At 39.4% G+C, this 16,317-nt stretch overlaps 1 protein-coding gene across 5 annotated transcripts in view; it reads right to left on the bottom strand.

The window, feature by feature from the left end:
• Nucleotides 1-200: 200 nt before the first annotated feature.
• The window catches only part of BIRC6 (baculoviral IAP repeat containing 6), a 178,083-nt gene continuing 161,966 nt past the window's right edge, over nucleotides 201-16,317 (bottom strand). For all 5 annotated transcript variants that reach the window (XM_061991164.1, XM_061991166.1, XM_061991168.1 and 2 more), the window contains 8 exons: nucleotides 15,111-15,256; nucleotides 14,150-14,260; nucleotides 12,729-12,946; nucleotides 11,901-12,062; nucleotides 10,345-10,422; nucleotides 6,084-6,272; nucleotides 2,234-2,368; nucleotides 201-1,060 (listed from right to left, as the gene is read on the bottom strand). In XM_061991164.1, the coding sequence (XP_061847148.1) occupies nucleotides 881-1,060; nucleotides 2,234-2,368; nucleotides 6,084-6,272; nucleotides 10,345-10,422; nucleotides 11,901-12,062; nucleotides 12,729-12,946; nucleotides 14,150-14,260; nucleotides 15,111-15,256 (1,219 nt within the window). In that variant the 3' untranslated portion in view covers nucleotides 201-880. The remainder of the gene's footprint in view (nucleotides 1,061-2,233; nucleotides 2,369-6,083; nucleotides 6,273-10,344; nucleotides 10,423-11,900; nucleotides 12,063-12,728; nucleotides 12,947-14,149; nucleotides 14,261-15,110; nucleotides 15,257-16,317) is intronic.

Below are 16,317 nucleotides of genomic sequence, written 5' to 3'. Positions count from 1 at the left end.
GGAAGGAAGTCTATACAGTAGGAGCTAGGGAAGGTTAGAGCCCTGCCTGGCACATCACTACTGAGAGAGTACAGCTGCTCACGTCAAAATCACACATTTCAACACAGAATTGACTTTGTTCCCGTATAGCCCTTAAGGAATTTAGAATACTGTTAGTTTGCATAAAGTAGCCAAACAAAAGATGAATTCAGAAGTCCAAATTTTGGCATGAGGTAAAACCACGTGTATTTATTTCATCTGCATTGGAGAATTAGCAAGCACAGAATTAAATATGTTGACTGTAATGAATCCAGTCATACAAGTGCAAGTCTTCAGCTGGGATGTATTTTATGGCAGTTCATTTAAAAAATGTACCAGTAAATCAAAAAAGAGGGATCATGTCCATTTAACGTTTATTGAAGTATACAGGAGGTTTATCTTTAGAATCAAATATGAGCATGAATATATGGCCAAACGTAAAATCTATCAAATTCCGTGAAAATTGTCTGACTTTAAATAGTAGCTGTAAGAATGACCAATATATATTCTTTGTTACAACCGCCCTCACTCTACAAGTAAAAAAAAATAATAAACATTCAGTAAACATTCTTTCCTAAGGTAGTTTCCCTTATATAGCAGTGATTTCTCCATTTCTTGTATACATAACCTTTTAAACATACCAATCAGTGGTTCTCACAAATGAAAAATAAAAGCACAAAAAAGTTTACACTCTTGTACAGGTAAATAAAAGATCATCTTGAATTAAACTGTATATCCTTAAGGGCATAGTATAGTTTCAAATTCATTACCTATTACATAATTAGCTTCTTACATACAAATATTGACATATTTGGCTTGTGCTTCAAAGCCTTTGTGTCTAGAAAGTCCATGTCAATGCAATTCATAACTTGAAATCGGGGGGGATATCTTTACTGCTGCTGGGTTTCACCTGGTCGTGCAACATCATCTCTTCTGAATTCATTGTGGTGCTGCATTTCTCTGCAGGGTCCTCCGAGTCTGGGTCCAGTCCCTCAGGACAGGAGAGCTTTAGAAGTTCCTCCCGCAGCTGAGCGGTGTGACGCTGAACATGCAAAGAGAAGTCAGTGAGCAACAGCAAGGTTAAAACACTACTGTTGGCACTGTTGGACAGCTTAAGGCAAAAAAACCCCTGAAGTAGTAGAAAAGGTTTAAATGTAGGGTTTCAATGACTGGATAAACTTTCTCCTTGTAGTTAAGTGCTAGTGCTTTCTTTGTAATGACAGAATAACTAGCAAGTGCTGCTAAGGACAAACTGAAGGCAAAAAACAGAACTGCATCAACGGAAGTGCTACGCTGTTTGTCTTGCAGTTGTGTCACACTTGTTTTCTGTGACCACAGCAGAAACTGGCTTTGATTGGTCATACAGCACCACAAAAATATAAAGAATCAGAATCGTTACAGTTGGGAAAGACCTTTAAGACCATCGAGTCCAAACACTTTCCTCCCACTGCCAAGCCCAGCACTAAACCATGTTCCTCAGCACCTCATCTATGCATCTTTTAAATATCTCTAGGGATGGTGACTCCACCACCACCCTGGGCAAAATTCATGATAGATTGGTCTCAGGGACAGGTATACAGACATTTGTGTTCTGACTGGAGAAACTGAGAGTAACTTCATTTTAAAGACCAGTAACACAAAGAATTAAAGTCTTAGCAACAGGAAAAAAAAAAGGGGCCTTAAAATATGTTCTTTGCTCCTCATGGGCAGAAAAAAAAAAGAAAGGAAAGAATGTTGGACTGTGTGGACACTGATGGTACTTGGCTAGGAAGGAAGAAAACGTTTATCATGATTATAACTGTTGATAAAAGTTCATACCTGGGAAAACTACTTGTAATGAATGGAGCAGTTTACCAACTGTACTTATCTATTCAGAGTTTGTTTTCTGACAAGGAATTGGTCGTGGTACAACCTTCTCATAAACCTCCACCCACCCTTAGGGGGAAGAGCATAAACTGTATCTTATATATGTATTTGTAGAAAAACAGACAGGAGAGATGCTAAAGGAGCAATCTAAGTTGTGGAAGAAAAATACTCAGCAAAAGGAATGCAGATACACTTTTGACAGCTGGGAAACTCGGGTTTGTTTACCCATTTCAAATTTGCTGGGGTTTTCGGTTATTGTTGCTATAAGACCTGTCTGCTGAGCAATTTCATTGCCATTTGTCACCTTTGGATTAAGCCCCAGAAAGGGGCTTAGTTAGTGCTTACTCACCTTTAGAGCTGCTGCGTGATGGGACATGGTCCTGCCTACTCGTTTGTCACTGCTGTACTGCTGTATGTCTGCTATCCACTCCTCACACTGAGCCATGATCTCCACTCTTTTCAAGTAAAAGTGTTTGTGGATGACCTGCAAGAAAACATTCCAAATGAAACGCTAAAGAACTGTGTGTTCAACAACACACAATTTGCAAGACCCCTACAAGACTAACTACATGCAAGGAAAAGAAACCAAAACCAACGCAGTGTGAGGAGAATTCAGCATTGAACCAGGCTGCTGATACAACTGTGGGATTTCTGTCTTTGGAGGCTTCCAAGACCCAATTGGAAAAAGCCCTGCGGAAGCTGGTGTTAGTTCAGCTGATCCTGTTCTGGGGAAAGGGCTGGCCTGGACGTCTCTTCCAGCCTGCCTGCATCTAGGATTTGTGTGCAGCCACATCAGCATGCACTTGTGTCATCTGGGTGGAGGGTGAGCGAGTGCCAGATATACAGTACCACATCAGGGAACAGAAAAAGCGGTAGCAGAACGTTAGAGACATTCTTCAGTTCAACGATGATCCCACAATGGAGGCATTATGTATGGCTGTCGATGTTTGCATAGGGGCAGGGTTATACAGATACAATATGAAGGCTTTTATTGTTGCTTTCACAGTCCTACGCTATTAAAGAAACAGACAGGAAGTACAAGCACCGTGTCTTCCCCTGTCACCAACCACTTGCTGCCTGAATAGAAAACAGATGAACAGAAACACAGTCAGCAGGATGGACTGAAATAACATAACATGGGTTCTGCACGGAGGAGGGGGAATCACAGGAGCGCGCATGGCAGAGACGCAGCCACAGTTCCACACCCTGGGCACAGGCAGTGTGTCTGGGGACACCAGAGTTCACAGGCAATAGTAGTTGAGCTGCCCACAGTTTGGGTGGGAACCGGTATTTGACTGCATATTAATTTTAGTATTTCTGTATTGATTTGAATTTAAACAACCCAACCAATCAACTCTCAGACAAAGTTATGAAACTCTATTCAGTTTTGGCTTTGTCTTAAACAGTTTTCTCAAACTCGGCCTGCTGAAAGAAACAATAAAATCAAAGAAATTGTACTGAGCACAGAGAGTTCTTGGCAATATTGCAACATAATTGACAAAATCATCTTTCCCTCTAGAGGTGAGGGAATATAGCTACGTGTCTAAAGAAAAAACGCCTATTGGAAGCATAACTGATTTCAGTTCTGGATACATTCCTTATAGCCATAATGGAGCCTGGAAGAACTCCCAAAGACTGGGAGTTTAGATCTCTTGAGCCTACCTGTCATTTAAGACACCAAAGAGAAGACAGCTCAGATTTGTGAAGACAAAAGATCTTAGAAGCTGAAGGATGTATATTGTTTCTTAGACCTCAATCTTCCTGACACCTTTGCATTTATGTTACTGAGTGACCATCACCCTTAAGGTTCCTAACGTAGCCCTACAAAAAAAAAATCTCTCAGGTCTTAAAAGGCAGCTTTTCTCTGAGTGAGGCTCAGATAATCTACGCTAGAGATGCATTTTCATCTGGATGGGGCCATGACGGAATCTAGCATTCTTGCAAAACTCAGCTATTGCAGAGAAATTACTTCAGAGAAAAATTTAATGCTTTCCAGTGCATAATATCCAGGTTTTGTTGTGTAAAGAAAGAGACATGCCATTTTACATAATGATCAGGACTGCATATTTGACAAAGCACAAAGGGAGTTCTCAAGTTGCTCAAGTTGATAAGGCACTGGGCAGGACCCCAAGCTTAAGCTAGTATCATTGAGTTTAACACGAAAGCAGGCAATTGTAGCTTCAAACTTCTCCTGATAGAAGCAGGCTACCACGGCTTCAAAGTTCTCAGAATCTCAACAGTTTCATCATACCAGCCTAAAGAACTCAATACTGGGAAACCACAGAAAAATGTATCTTTGGTAATGATAAAAACTGCAATTACCTAAACCAGAACAAAACAGCAAAGATTTTAAGTACTGGGCAATTCCCTTCCATGCAGCAAAACTCTCGTCTATTCACAGGTAAAAAAAGGTAATTTCACACGTTGAAGATACTCTTGCAAGCTCCCATCTAACTCTTAATGCTACTCTTCATTTACTTGTGTGCATGTGTGACAGCTTAACTCAGCCCTAGTTGCACATCACATTTTGAAAGCTAGTAATTGTATTGTTTCCAACATCTGTCTTTAGGTAACAGCTACACAAAAGTCATCTGTTCTCAATGAATGATTGGTTTTCCATCCAAACACAAGCATTTGGATACACCTCGTTGCTTTACCTTCCTGAAGCCAGTAGGATGTCAGCTAACAAACTGCCTCTTTTCAGACAAGTAGTTAAAAAAGCTGCAGAACAAGCACAGTATTGCTTTGGAATACCCTAATATTGTATATCCTGCATTTTTGTACATGTGAAAAGAATGAGTTAGCATTATGGTTAGGGAGTTCACTGCTTTCTGGTACGTTCAATTAATTTGAACTGTCATTTGAGAACTTTTGATGTAAAAGCTAAATTGTTACATTTAGCTAGGAGAAAAGAACCTTTTAGCAGAGGGTATTTGATTATGTGCCAGGATGCAACCTTTAGTGTGGCCTTTGACTTACTAACTAAAACATTTAAAAGGTAATTTAGCACAACACCACTACGTTTTTCCTCATTAATGCAAGAGACCAGAGTACACAGCACATCCTTTTCCACCTGCACGTGGATAAAAAAAATTAACTCCCTGTCATGCTGGTGAAGTGTCTATAACTCTCTTATTGCACAAGACACAGTAAATTTAATGGGAAAAAGTTTTTGCATTCCAAAGGGTGTTTTTATGAACAGCCAGCAGGGGCTGGCAGACTGCCCCCTCTCTCAGGTGCCACACTTAGCAGTGTGAGTATTCATAACACAACTATGGTTTTTCAGCATTTCAGTATGCAGACAATTGGAAGCACAGGTGATGCTACAAGATGGTTTCACACCTCAATACAGAAGTGGCAATAGGTGTAGCAGTTCAGAGTAAAATGTGTGTTTCAACAAGTATTTTCTGGTAGTACTGTGAGATAACTTATGCTTGGCTGACCACTTTGCATCAATGCTCATACAGATTCTCCTACTCAGTGTGTCTTCAGCTCTTTTTCCCTTGAATCCTTTGCCATACCAGCTCAAGTCTCTGACATCTAACTGACCTGCTTTGAGAAGGGACTTGGACTACAGACACCGAGGCAAGTCCCTAAAACCAAAATTTTCTGTTTCAGAAACATAAACAAATTTGATTTCTTTCAAGTAAGTTTAAGACAGTGTGAATGGTATTACTTTTGTCAGCATCAACACAGTTCTTTCCAAAGGCACAGATTTCTAGTTTAGCACAGGTACTTTATAGATCTTTCCACAAATAACATTCAGCCTGGCACTTGTTTTATTTTTCCAGTCTACCCTGTTTTGGTGTATTCCAAAGTGCTTTCCAATCACTTGCTTCAAATGCATGTTTCTTGGAAAAAGGTTTCCTGTTTGCTGTGTAGACAAACAAACACTGAGTGCCCACTGGTAGGGCTGATTTGACAGTTTTCACATGAAATGTAAAAGATACCACCTGGCATGAATGATAAGTCAAGCTGTATGACCCATGTTTCATCAAACTGTGCACCAAGCCTCCTTAAAGGTCAGTCCCCATTTCTGTACGTTCCCCTTTCCCAGGGCACATCCAAAATTCAGTCTTTACAGTCAGTCATCCCGCGGAAGGAGGCAAAAGATGTCTCCAAACATTTGCATTCCTCTTAACTCTTAAACAAGATAAATGAATAAAAGTGAGCTATTTATTGTGTTTCACAAAACCTACCTCCTTAAAACATGGAGATGGGTTTCGGATTTGTTCAAGCATTGCCCACTTGACTGTTGCCTGTCGTATATTGCCATCATACTCTCTGGAGCTCTGTGTCCCACTTGGGGTTCCTCTCGATCGTTCATAACCTGGTTCATTGAAATATGGTTCTGCTACCAGTATTAAGGATTGGACAGACACTAACACCTGTCAAGAGAAGAAATTGAAAATTAAAGCTGTGCTACCCATTTGTTTTTTGCAAAGACAGGTAGTTTTATTCACCTTATATGTAAACCCACTGCTACAGCAAAGTACTTTTCAGGCTCCATGCAAAGAGGGAATGGCCATGCTTTCAAAACGAAACTTACTACACATAAAACACTATAGCCCCATCGTTATCAAAAGCACTGAGAAAATGACAAACCTAAGTTAACAAGATGATAAAAATCCAAGTAAAAAACAATGTTTAAAGGGAGGGATGTCTGATTGCACCCTTTTGTGAAAGAAGTGTATTTGTCAAGTTCTCACTCAACAATTCTTGAACTTTTCCTGTGGCTGACGATGGAAGAGGAACAAGAGAGGTGAAAGGCTAACAGCTGAAACCAATCTCGGTACACATGCCCTGCCCTCTTTTCTTTCAAACACATTCAGTTGATTTATGTATAGTTTCAGCCCCTTAGCTTCAGATTTTACGTACAACACCGTGTGTCATGGGCCATTAAACCCAAACCTCAGTACTTCCTTCAAGATAGGGGAAAACATTATTCAGTACTATATTGACAAGACACCAACTGTTCACTAAAAAGGAAATGACAATTTTTCCCCCTTTCAATTTCATTATCAAGTGCACATAGGAATAGATGCTTACATACAAGGCATTTAACTATGTACACGAATATTCTTAATATAAACCAAAGAATTACACAGGGCAATTAGGAACTCAAATGTACGTGTGTTGCATAATTATGATCTGACGGCTTAGTAAATTTTCCACTATTGAAATGTTTGTCCACATAAACTCAAATTGACTTTTTTGTTTTTAAATGAATGACAGTTTTTTCTTAGGCTGTTGGGACCAAAATTGAGCAAGAATTTTAGGGATTACAATTCTGTGACTCACAACTAGCATCAGAACTGTAAAGAATTCAAAATAAGTGATTTGAAGACTTACATTTCCTCAAATACTGAAAAATGGATGATGGCACGTGCCTAAGAATGGTATTTCCAGCACCTGGCATCCTTAGGTGTGAGACATCCACTGCAGTAGATTAAAAATATCCAGGCAGCTGTTTTTGGAATTGACTCTCCTCCTAGCTTGGATACCATGTCAAGCTTGAAGTCATCCCCTAATTCAGCGGTCCCATTTGTAAATGTGGCTATGGAAGATGGCAGTCCTTTTTCTTAGAGCATGCAGAATGTACAGCTTACATCAGACAGGTACCATGTCAGTGACAATTCAAAACTTTGGTTCTTTCACAGGGTCATAACCCAACAACTCATCAGCTGTGCTCTGACACATGGCATTCTCTCAGCATTTCTCTTGTAGCAGAGCCAGCACAGAAGCATTCCAGCTCTCCACACTCTTGGCCCGCTCTGCACTCACATTCCATAGATACAATGCCAAACCACTAACTTGTATCAACACAACAGCCCAATGACCCAGGTTAATCTCAGCCCCAACATCACCTCCCAGAGACACTCCCTTACTCCTCTGGGTGCTGTGACGCTTCCTGGTTGTGGCTGTGTATGTGCTGGGCTTTAGTGACAGCACGTGCAGTGGGAAATGTGAACTAGGACCTCCTCCCCATCAGGCTGAGAAGGAAAATTAAACAAGTTTTTCTGTTTCCCAGGCAGGTTCTCGAGTTATAATTGTAAGGAATGAGAAACTCTCATCTTCCTGTTTCATCTGGGTTATAAAAGTTAATTTCTAAAGTATTTTGGGTGGTCTGACAATAGTTTAGTCTCTGAGCCAGAAAAAAAGCCATGTAGTGCTTAATTATTTCCAAGCAACTTATTTAGTCCTACAGCTGTTTTCCATTTAATAGCTATGAAGTGTTTTTCTCCCAGTAGGGAAGGGGAGGGCTTTTTCCAGCAGCTTTCTTACTATTTTCAAAATGAAATCTTAAAAAAAAGTTTAAACTTAAATAGTGCATGAGATTTCTAACAATCAAATTTAACATTTTAATCTGAGAAAAAGAACTTCAGTGAAAATAAGACTTCCTAATACTTGTACTTTTCTACACTTATTTTATGGTCCAAAATTTCAGTTCATCTCTTGATTAAGAAGTTGTATCTTGGGAGAGTTACAGTATGTAAGGAACCACACCTTAGATCTCCAAATCACAACTGTCCCACAAAGGGAGAGGGAATATTAATGTCTCCAATGATGGAAATTCCACAGTCTCTCTTGGACACCTGCCCCAGTGTTTAATCACCCTCATAGTGGAAAAGGTTTTCCTAATATTTCATCAAATTTTCCCTGTGTCAATTGGTACTTGTCCTAGTGTGCTGCATCTTTGAGGCACCTGGCTCCACCCTCTTCATACCATTCCCATTTCCATGTTGAAGGCAGCAGTAATATCTCTTTGCCATTGGTCCAATCACTTTTCCACCCACTTTAAATACACATCTGATCAATCTGGCTACAAAGATACTGAGTGAGACTGCAGCAGAGGTCTTGCTGAAGTCAAAGCAAGCTACATCCACTGCCCTCCCTTTGTGCAAAGCCAATGCCCTTGCTGTAGAAGGCAAGCAGGTTAGGCACTGCTTGCCCCCCCGTAAATCCACATTGCCTGTTCCAAATCACTTTTGTGTATTTCAAGTACTTGAAAATAGCTTCCAGGACGATCTGCTCATCATCTTCCCAAGGACCACAAGGTGTTGCTGACCAGCTTGCAGCTCCCTAGATCCTCCTCCTTGCCAGTCTCCAAGCCAGGTATGAGATTTTCCAGGTGGCTTTGCAGTGATACTGGCTAGCTCTCTGGGTGCAGAGGATTTGGGTTCAGTCAGCTTGAATAGTGCTTCTACTGTGGGCAATTCCTCATTCTCATAGACCTTCCTAATGAGGAAGATCTAATCAGGGATGTGTGAAGGCAAACCTTACCCCTAAAGAGTGAGGCTCTTCTATATCCTTGTTTGTACATTCCCTGCCCCACTGAGCAGCAGGAAAGCCTAAGGAAAAAGCAGTCTTTTGCTGCCAACATACTTGCAAGAAGCCCTTCTTGTTCCTCTTTACATCCCTTGCTACTTTCAACAATAGCTGAGCTTTGTTTTCTTAATTTCTCTCCCAAAGGCTTGGCCAATGCCTTTATTTCTAATGAGTACCTCATCCCTGCTTCATCCCTGCTTGCACCTTCTGTGTACTTTCTTTTTGCAGTTGAGCTTAGGCAGGAATTCCTTGTTTACCCATGCTGGCTTTCTGCTGCTCTGGCCTTACTTACACTCATGGGAAAAGACTGTTCTTGAACTTCTAGGAGAACACAACCAGCTTTGCAAGGCCACTTCCTGAACAAGCTGAAATCTGTTCTACTGATAAGCCAGGGTTGTAACTGTACTATGTTGAAACAGAAACTACAGTATTTTAAGATTTGGAGCAGAAAATGTACCATGTGCTATGTCATACTCCACAGAAGGAATGAATTCAGGAAATGCGATGGGAAATAAGCCACTGAAAACTACTTTTATTTAATGTATCTTCTTATTAGTGCAAAGTTAAAAATTATAAGGACTGTTATGTCCTAATAAACTCTCATCTAATTTAGCACTAATTGTTGAGCACGGTGCATCTACACTTTAACTCCCTTTAGCTTTATTACTCTATTCAGCTTACTTGGAGACTTCAGAGAAGTACCTTTACACATCACACTAGTATAACTTTGCTGTCTCATCTCTCACAAAGTGGTGCCTGCTTTGTCTTCACCTGTGATAGAGAATTCCACGAGGTGATGCCACATTCCAATCTTTTTCTTTTAAAAGGCAAATATTTGAAATCATTCAAACAAAGTGTAGGCAGTGCAGGAATGAGCTGCACACATGAACAGTCACTCTTCAAGACAAGATCAACAGAAATATTGTTTGGAAAGAGCACTTATAAGAACTTGTCAGCTCCGCACAGGATTTTTTTCCCTAGTGTTCCAAGAGTGTCTTTTGGACTTTAGTCTTACTTACACTTGTTTAACAAAATTCTGGTTTAAAAGAACCAGAAAAAGAACCCTTAGGACTGAAAGATCACTTACTGCTCCCAAATGACATCTACTGAAAAGAAAGAGGAAATGCTCACCTGCAAAAAACTTGATGTTTGAGGATTCCATTTCTCTTCTGGCCTCCCATGCCATGTGTTAAGTATGCTTAAACACACCTGAGGAGGTGACATTATTAATACCACACACAAATATTATGATAAAATTGTTCTGCTTGGGCAGAACAGACTGTTAACATCAGATTTTTTTGGACAATCTTTTGTACAACTGCATTCTAAAAGTCAAATTTGTTTCCTAGGAAACTAATTTGACATAAGAGCAGATAAAAATAATGTGGATAAGCAAGAACAGCATGTTAATAAATAAAAGGAGATTACTTTTCTTCAAAGAAAACCTACAGATTCTAGTGGCTCAAAAAAGAAATGAGTCATGAAAACTATCTGATTCTTTACTTTCCTCTTTACATACTGTTCTAACACTTAAAGACAATCATTCCACTTAGGCATGGAAAGGGTGGTTTCTGTCACACAGACTATCAAGGAGTTGAAAATATTCCTTAACTTTCATGACCGATATGGACTATGGAGTTCTTGAACCTCATCATGAAATGGAACAATCAAAGATAAGGAACACAGAGACTAAAAAACCAAACAGAAATTTAGGCATATTTGTCAAGACTTATGGCCAGGCAAAGAAAAAAGGAAATAAAGTCTCCAGTATGAATTACATTCTGTGTCCATGTTGAGAGAAAATCGTGTGTCTAGCAGTGGAAAGAGGTATTACAGCTTATGAAAACAGGAAGCATGAGGAACCTATGAACAACACTGGAATGACTTTGGCCTATGGATTACATGTTTACACGTAAAAAAGCAACTGAACAAATGCCAGAGTGCTACCAGCCGAAGCTACTCCATGGGTCCGTGATTCAGTGGAGACATACACACAGCCATCCCTATAGCTCTGCAGAGGACGTCATGTGTGCTGACTTTTAATATAAAAACAAGTTGCATCTCCCCAATATGCACTTGACTTTTTGTTAGCTTTTTGGAGCCTTTAGAATGAGCCATTGTATACCAAAGAGATGGGGAGAGGGAAGGGGGAAAGCTTGTTTGTTCCATCTTCACACTGTTTTCAAAAGCGTTACTTTTTTTTTTTCAGAAAACTGTCACCAAGTCAATACTTCAGAGTTGTATTTTCTTTTATAAAGGACACAGAGGTTAAGGAAAGTCTTTATCTTCCCTCAAGAAAAGGCACTTCTGCATGGAAAAAAAGAGATACTAGGCACTTGGCAAACACGTTCAGCAGCAGCTGACATGAAGCTTACTTTGTCCGTGGAAAGGGTATTTCAGCGAGCCAAAACAGATTTCTGCCTGGTTAATTTATCAAAGAACATTTTTCTAGGTCAAAATGACTTGCTTTTTGGTCCAATCCAGCTCAGCCTTCAAAGGCTTTTGAAAAAGAGAGAATTCCAATTTGAAACTATGACATGACTCTGTATTTCAGTTTGAGGACCAGTTTTAACTAAACAGCTTCCCGCAGCATGTCAGGAGAGGCCAATCGTTTGATTGCAAAATTTACTAAGTATCATCCGTTCCACTTCCTTATTACATTCTACACAAGAACAAAGCTGACCTACCTTGCCATCATTGTAGAGGTTTGGATTAAATCTCACACTGTGGCCTCCAGTTGTTTCCAGATTCACAAGTGGAGGGGAATTAGGATAGTCTTGTGGAAAATATACATCAAACTCAAAGCAACCATTTGCGTATGGGGTGTCTGCAGGACCAGTTATGAGAACCTGTCATTGTAAAAAAACAAAAGGTGGCAGTTTTCAAAAAAACCTCTTCCCTTTGTCACACAATTGAGATTTTTCTAAGTTACATGAAGCACTTTCCTTCCATGTGCTCCTTATAAAAAAACAGTGTTGGACATCATAATCATCTGCAGGCTGTCAGTGTGTGCATTTTGACACTGTAAAGCCTTTGCTCACTTTCCTTTCTCCAAATTACAGATGGAAAGCAAAACAGAAGCGGCTAAAATTCTACCCAGTACTGGATGCTATTAATAGAATTTTTCTGCAGTCTTCATGTTCAGTGGCATTCAGTGCACTTCTCCACACCAACTGCTTTTACTTGACTTAAACGGTTGTATGCAAAGGCACATTTTGACCATGACGGAGTAACAAGATTTAACTTTTCCCTTCAGAATAGCTGAAGAAGAACAAACCTTGTTCTGTGAGGTCTCCTTGGCAAACAGAGCACTCCTGAGGAGATAGACTCTCCCTGCCCCTCCCCACCAAGTTACTGAGAAATCACAATCAGACTCTAAACTACTACTAATTAAGGTTTGGGCAGCAATTCCAGTATGCATTAAATACTTCTGTTTCCCTTAAGATTTAAGGACCTTCTTAAACATTGATATGCCAAGATGAACAAAAGGAAACAAAATAACTTGGCTTCTTTACCTTCATAATGTCAAGCCGCTCCTCATCGCAGCGTACGAAGACGCTGGATGAGGACGAGAGGGGCAGTGAGGTTGAAAGAGTCACAGCTTCTTGAGCAAGACGTCGGGCTCTGGCAGCACTGTTGGCATCACTTGCATTTTTTACCTGAGACATGTAGTGGTAATTGACTTTAAAAACCAATTTTCCATCATCGTCTTCGGAAACCATTTCAAATGTATCTAGAAGAGAAGAAAATTTTATTGCTTCAGGAAAACCAGTTAAGTTAATAATGGATTAGGCGTGGATAAAGATTCTGAGTATTAAAATCAGGAAAGCTTAATTTGCATCACACTAATGCAAAAAACCCTGTATTTTGTGAGTCAACAGTGATCACAGAAAACAAAGCATTAACAGCCCTTGGTTGAATTAATTTCTGCAGCAAATTTACAAGCTCTCATGTGCAACTTGTCAAATGTACACCATTTCTGGTTTGGAAAGCTACCAGCTACTCTAGACTGGGAATATAATGACACTTATGAATACTTAATAATGCTAAGGAAGGGATGGGTGAGAAGCAGAGTGCCTGCAGTGTTTACTTGTGCAGTGGTTGCAATGCTAGCAAAGAATCATAAAAAAATTACAGTAAAGCCAATTATCTTTAATCACTTACTATGCAAAATCTGCAGCACAACTGCCAGGGTGAAAAGCTACCATTACAAACTTCCCCACCTCCTGTTCTTGGTATACACTCCACAAACATTTGTGAGCAAAATCCCTTATAAGAACATTTTTTTGCTGCCGTATTTGTAAATGCCATCATTGCAACTCAAAAAATACTCACAGAGCACGTTTTTGCAAGAATTTTGTAGCTCTTTTTGGATGATATACTATTTGCTCTTGATGATTTTTTTTGAAAATATTCCCTTTATGGCCGAAATCCGCACTAGCTCCCATCACATCTTCCCAGTGCAGCATTTTGCTTTCCATGATAGGACACAACAAAGTTTACTACAGTTTCATTTTAAAAAACCTCACATTTTGACCTAAATTCTATTCAATTTAGAAATAAAAGCTATATTAATGAGTATGCATATAGTCAAATATGAGATTTAAAAGAATATCTACTAACATTACAATATAATTTGAGGGCTGAGTCACAAATTGTTACTGGAATAAAAACATGAACACCATCATTGAACTCACTTGGTCCTTTGAATTAATCTAGTGTATGCTTGAAACATTCCTTATGAGTTCAAAGAGTGCATTAGTTGGTAATCTGAAAATGCAGACTTAACTTTTCAAATATGATAAAGTATTTATCAGTGGTCACATATATAAAAAATTGTTAACTTTAAAAAATCATTTTGGATTCTGTCCAAGAAATTACATATTTCTTCAGTATTTGCTTTCTAAAACACAAATATTCATGCTTCTCAACCTACCAAACTGGAGTTTTTTCATGACAGCCACATATTTTTCTTCAAGAGATCGTAAAACAGACAGAGGTTTGGGCTTCACAGCAGCCTTTTTGGAGTATTCAGCCATCTTCTTTTCTGTTATATAAAATGTGATAATTATTTGTAGTTAATCATGTCATTTTGAGACAAGCACAGCAAGCATTTGGGGATTACTTAACTTGAAGTGACATTTTATGGTTACATTGTTTGCAGAGAAGTCTCAAATCTGGAAGATCCCTCACAATACACTAATTTGTCTCTCTCACTACCACATGCTTCATTATCTGAACCGTTTGAAGTGAACAAAGGTCATAATCTGAACAAAGGTCAGAAATAATTCATGAGTGCTGCTGCTATGAATATTCTTCTATTATTTATTGTATTTTTAATTTAAAAAAAATCTAAAACAGGAAGCATAACATACTCTCATGTGGATGGAGGTTCACACACACATTCTAGATGCACTTTCCAAAAATTGAGAGCTCATTATACATACTTTTCAAAATCCACCCTCTCGATACTCATCTTTAGTTTCCTTTTCTAGACAATCAGATGATCCTTTGAACATCTGCATTTTGAATACATGATTTTTGTTCTGCATTATCTGGTTAAGAGTTAATCTCATTCACATGATTTAGTTTGAACAGCCAAGGATTTACTATTAAAGGTCATGTACATTGTCTTCTGCCAAGAAAAAAATATAAAAGAAAAAGGTGCTACACAGTTGTGCTGAAAGTTGAGGTGTTCCATAACAGAATTATTCTGTTTCCTGATGGAAACATTTAAGACTACCACAGAGTTCCAACCGCCTTTGAAAACATAGTCAGTGGCTGGGGGCAGAAGGGAAGTGTTTTTCCTTGTTTCCAAGCTAATCTGTAAGTTATCTGTTAATGGATGTATTACAAATAAACACTACATAGCTATTATAAAAGTATTTCTATTTTACCTTGGTTTGCTTGGCGCAAACTGGTGGTAGCAGCATAAACTATCTCTGCAGTCTTCTGGATGTCTGGTACCAGAAGTGTCAGTCCCTCTGGTTCTTGATCAGAAGTGTCTGGTTTTACCCCTGCTTTAGCTTTGTCTTTTTTAGATCTGTTTTGGGAAAAAAAACAAGAGATAGCATGAGGGAATATTTTTCAACTAGTCATAGAGTACTCAGCATATTTGTCAACAAGGAAAACCACCAAGGAATAAAGGGTCAAGATTAAAACAAGTCTTCTGAAATACAACATCTCTATTCTCCTTCCAGGTTAATCACTGAATATGGCAGTTGGCTCTGAATACTGAATATACAGTCTTGCCTTGATTTGACAACCAGAAGTACTCTGATATGAAAAGTAAAAATCCAAACACAAAACGCTGGTACTAGTGTACCAGCTTCTGCTTCCAAGCACTTAGCTCTTTTGATTGTGATGCTGCCAGACCTTATGCCTGTGCATTTTCAAACAGCATTAGAAAAGTTCACAAAACCAATGTAACAATGATATTGTCGTGAATGTGCATTTCATCCACCCATGCAGACCCTTGTGCAAAATCCAGTCCTGAATAGATAATCAAAGGGTTATAGAATCTCAAGGGCTGGAAGGAACCTCAAGAGATCATCTAGTCCAACTCCTCTGACAGAGCAGGATCACCTACGGTAGGTCACATAGGAACTCGTCCAGGTGCGTTTTGAATGTCTCCAGAGAAGGAGACTCCACAATCCATCTGAGCAGCCCATTCCAGTGCCCTGTCACACTCACAGGGAAGAAATTCTTCCTTGTATTTCTTTGGAACCTCTTATGTTCCAGCTTGTACGTGTTGCCCATTGTCTATCATTGGACATCATTGAGAGCAGCCTGGCTCCATCCTCCTGACACCCACCCTTTACATATTTGTAAACATTAACGAGGTCACCCCTCAGTCTCCTCCAAGCTAAAAAGCCCCAGCTTGCTCAGCCTTTCCTCGTGAGATGCTCCACTCCATCATCTTGGTGGCCCTGCACTGAACTGTCTGCAGCAGCTCCCTATAAAACACTCTTTCCTGATACAAAATACATTAGCAATTATTTAAAATACACTAATAGTAAAACACTAGTAAATCTCTAGTAAAAATTCACAGCAGGGCTATGAACTACAACCTAGGCATTACAAGAAAGCAAGTTAAAAGTGAAG

Source organism: Colius striatus, chromosome 2 (assembly GCF_028858725.1).
Source record: "Colius striatus isolate bColStr4 chromosome 2, bColStr4.1.hap1, whole genome shotgun sequence".
Lineage (NCBI taxonomy): Eukaryota > Metazoa > Chordata > Aves > Coliiformes > Coliidae > Colius > Colius striatus.
The sequence above is the reverse complement of the archived record's forward strand: the minus strand, read 5'-3'. Positions and strand labels throughout refer to the sequence as shown.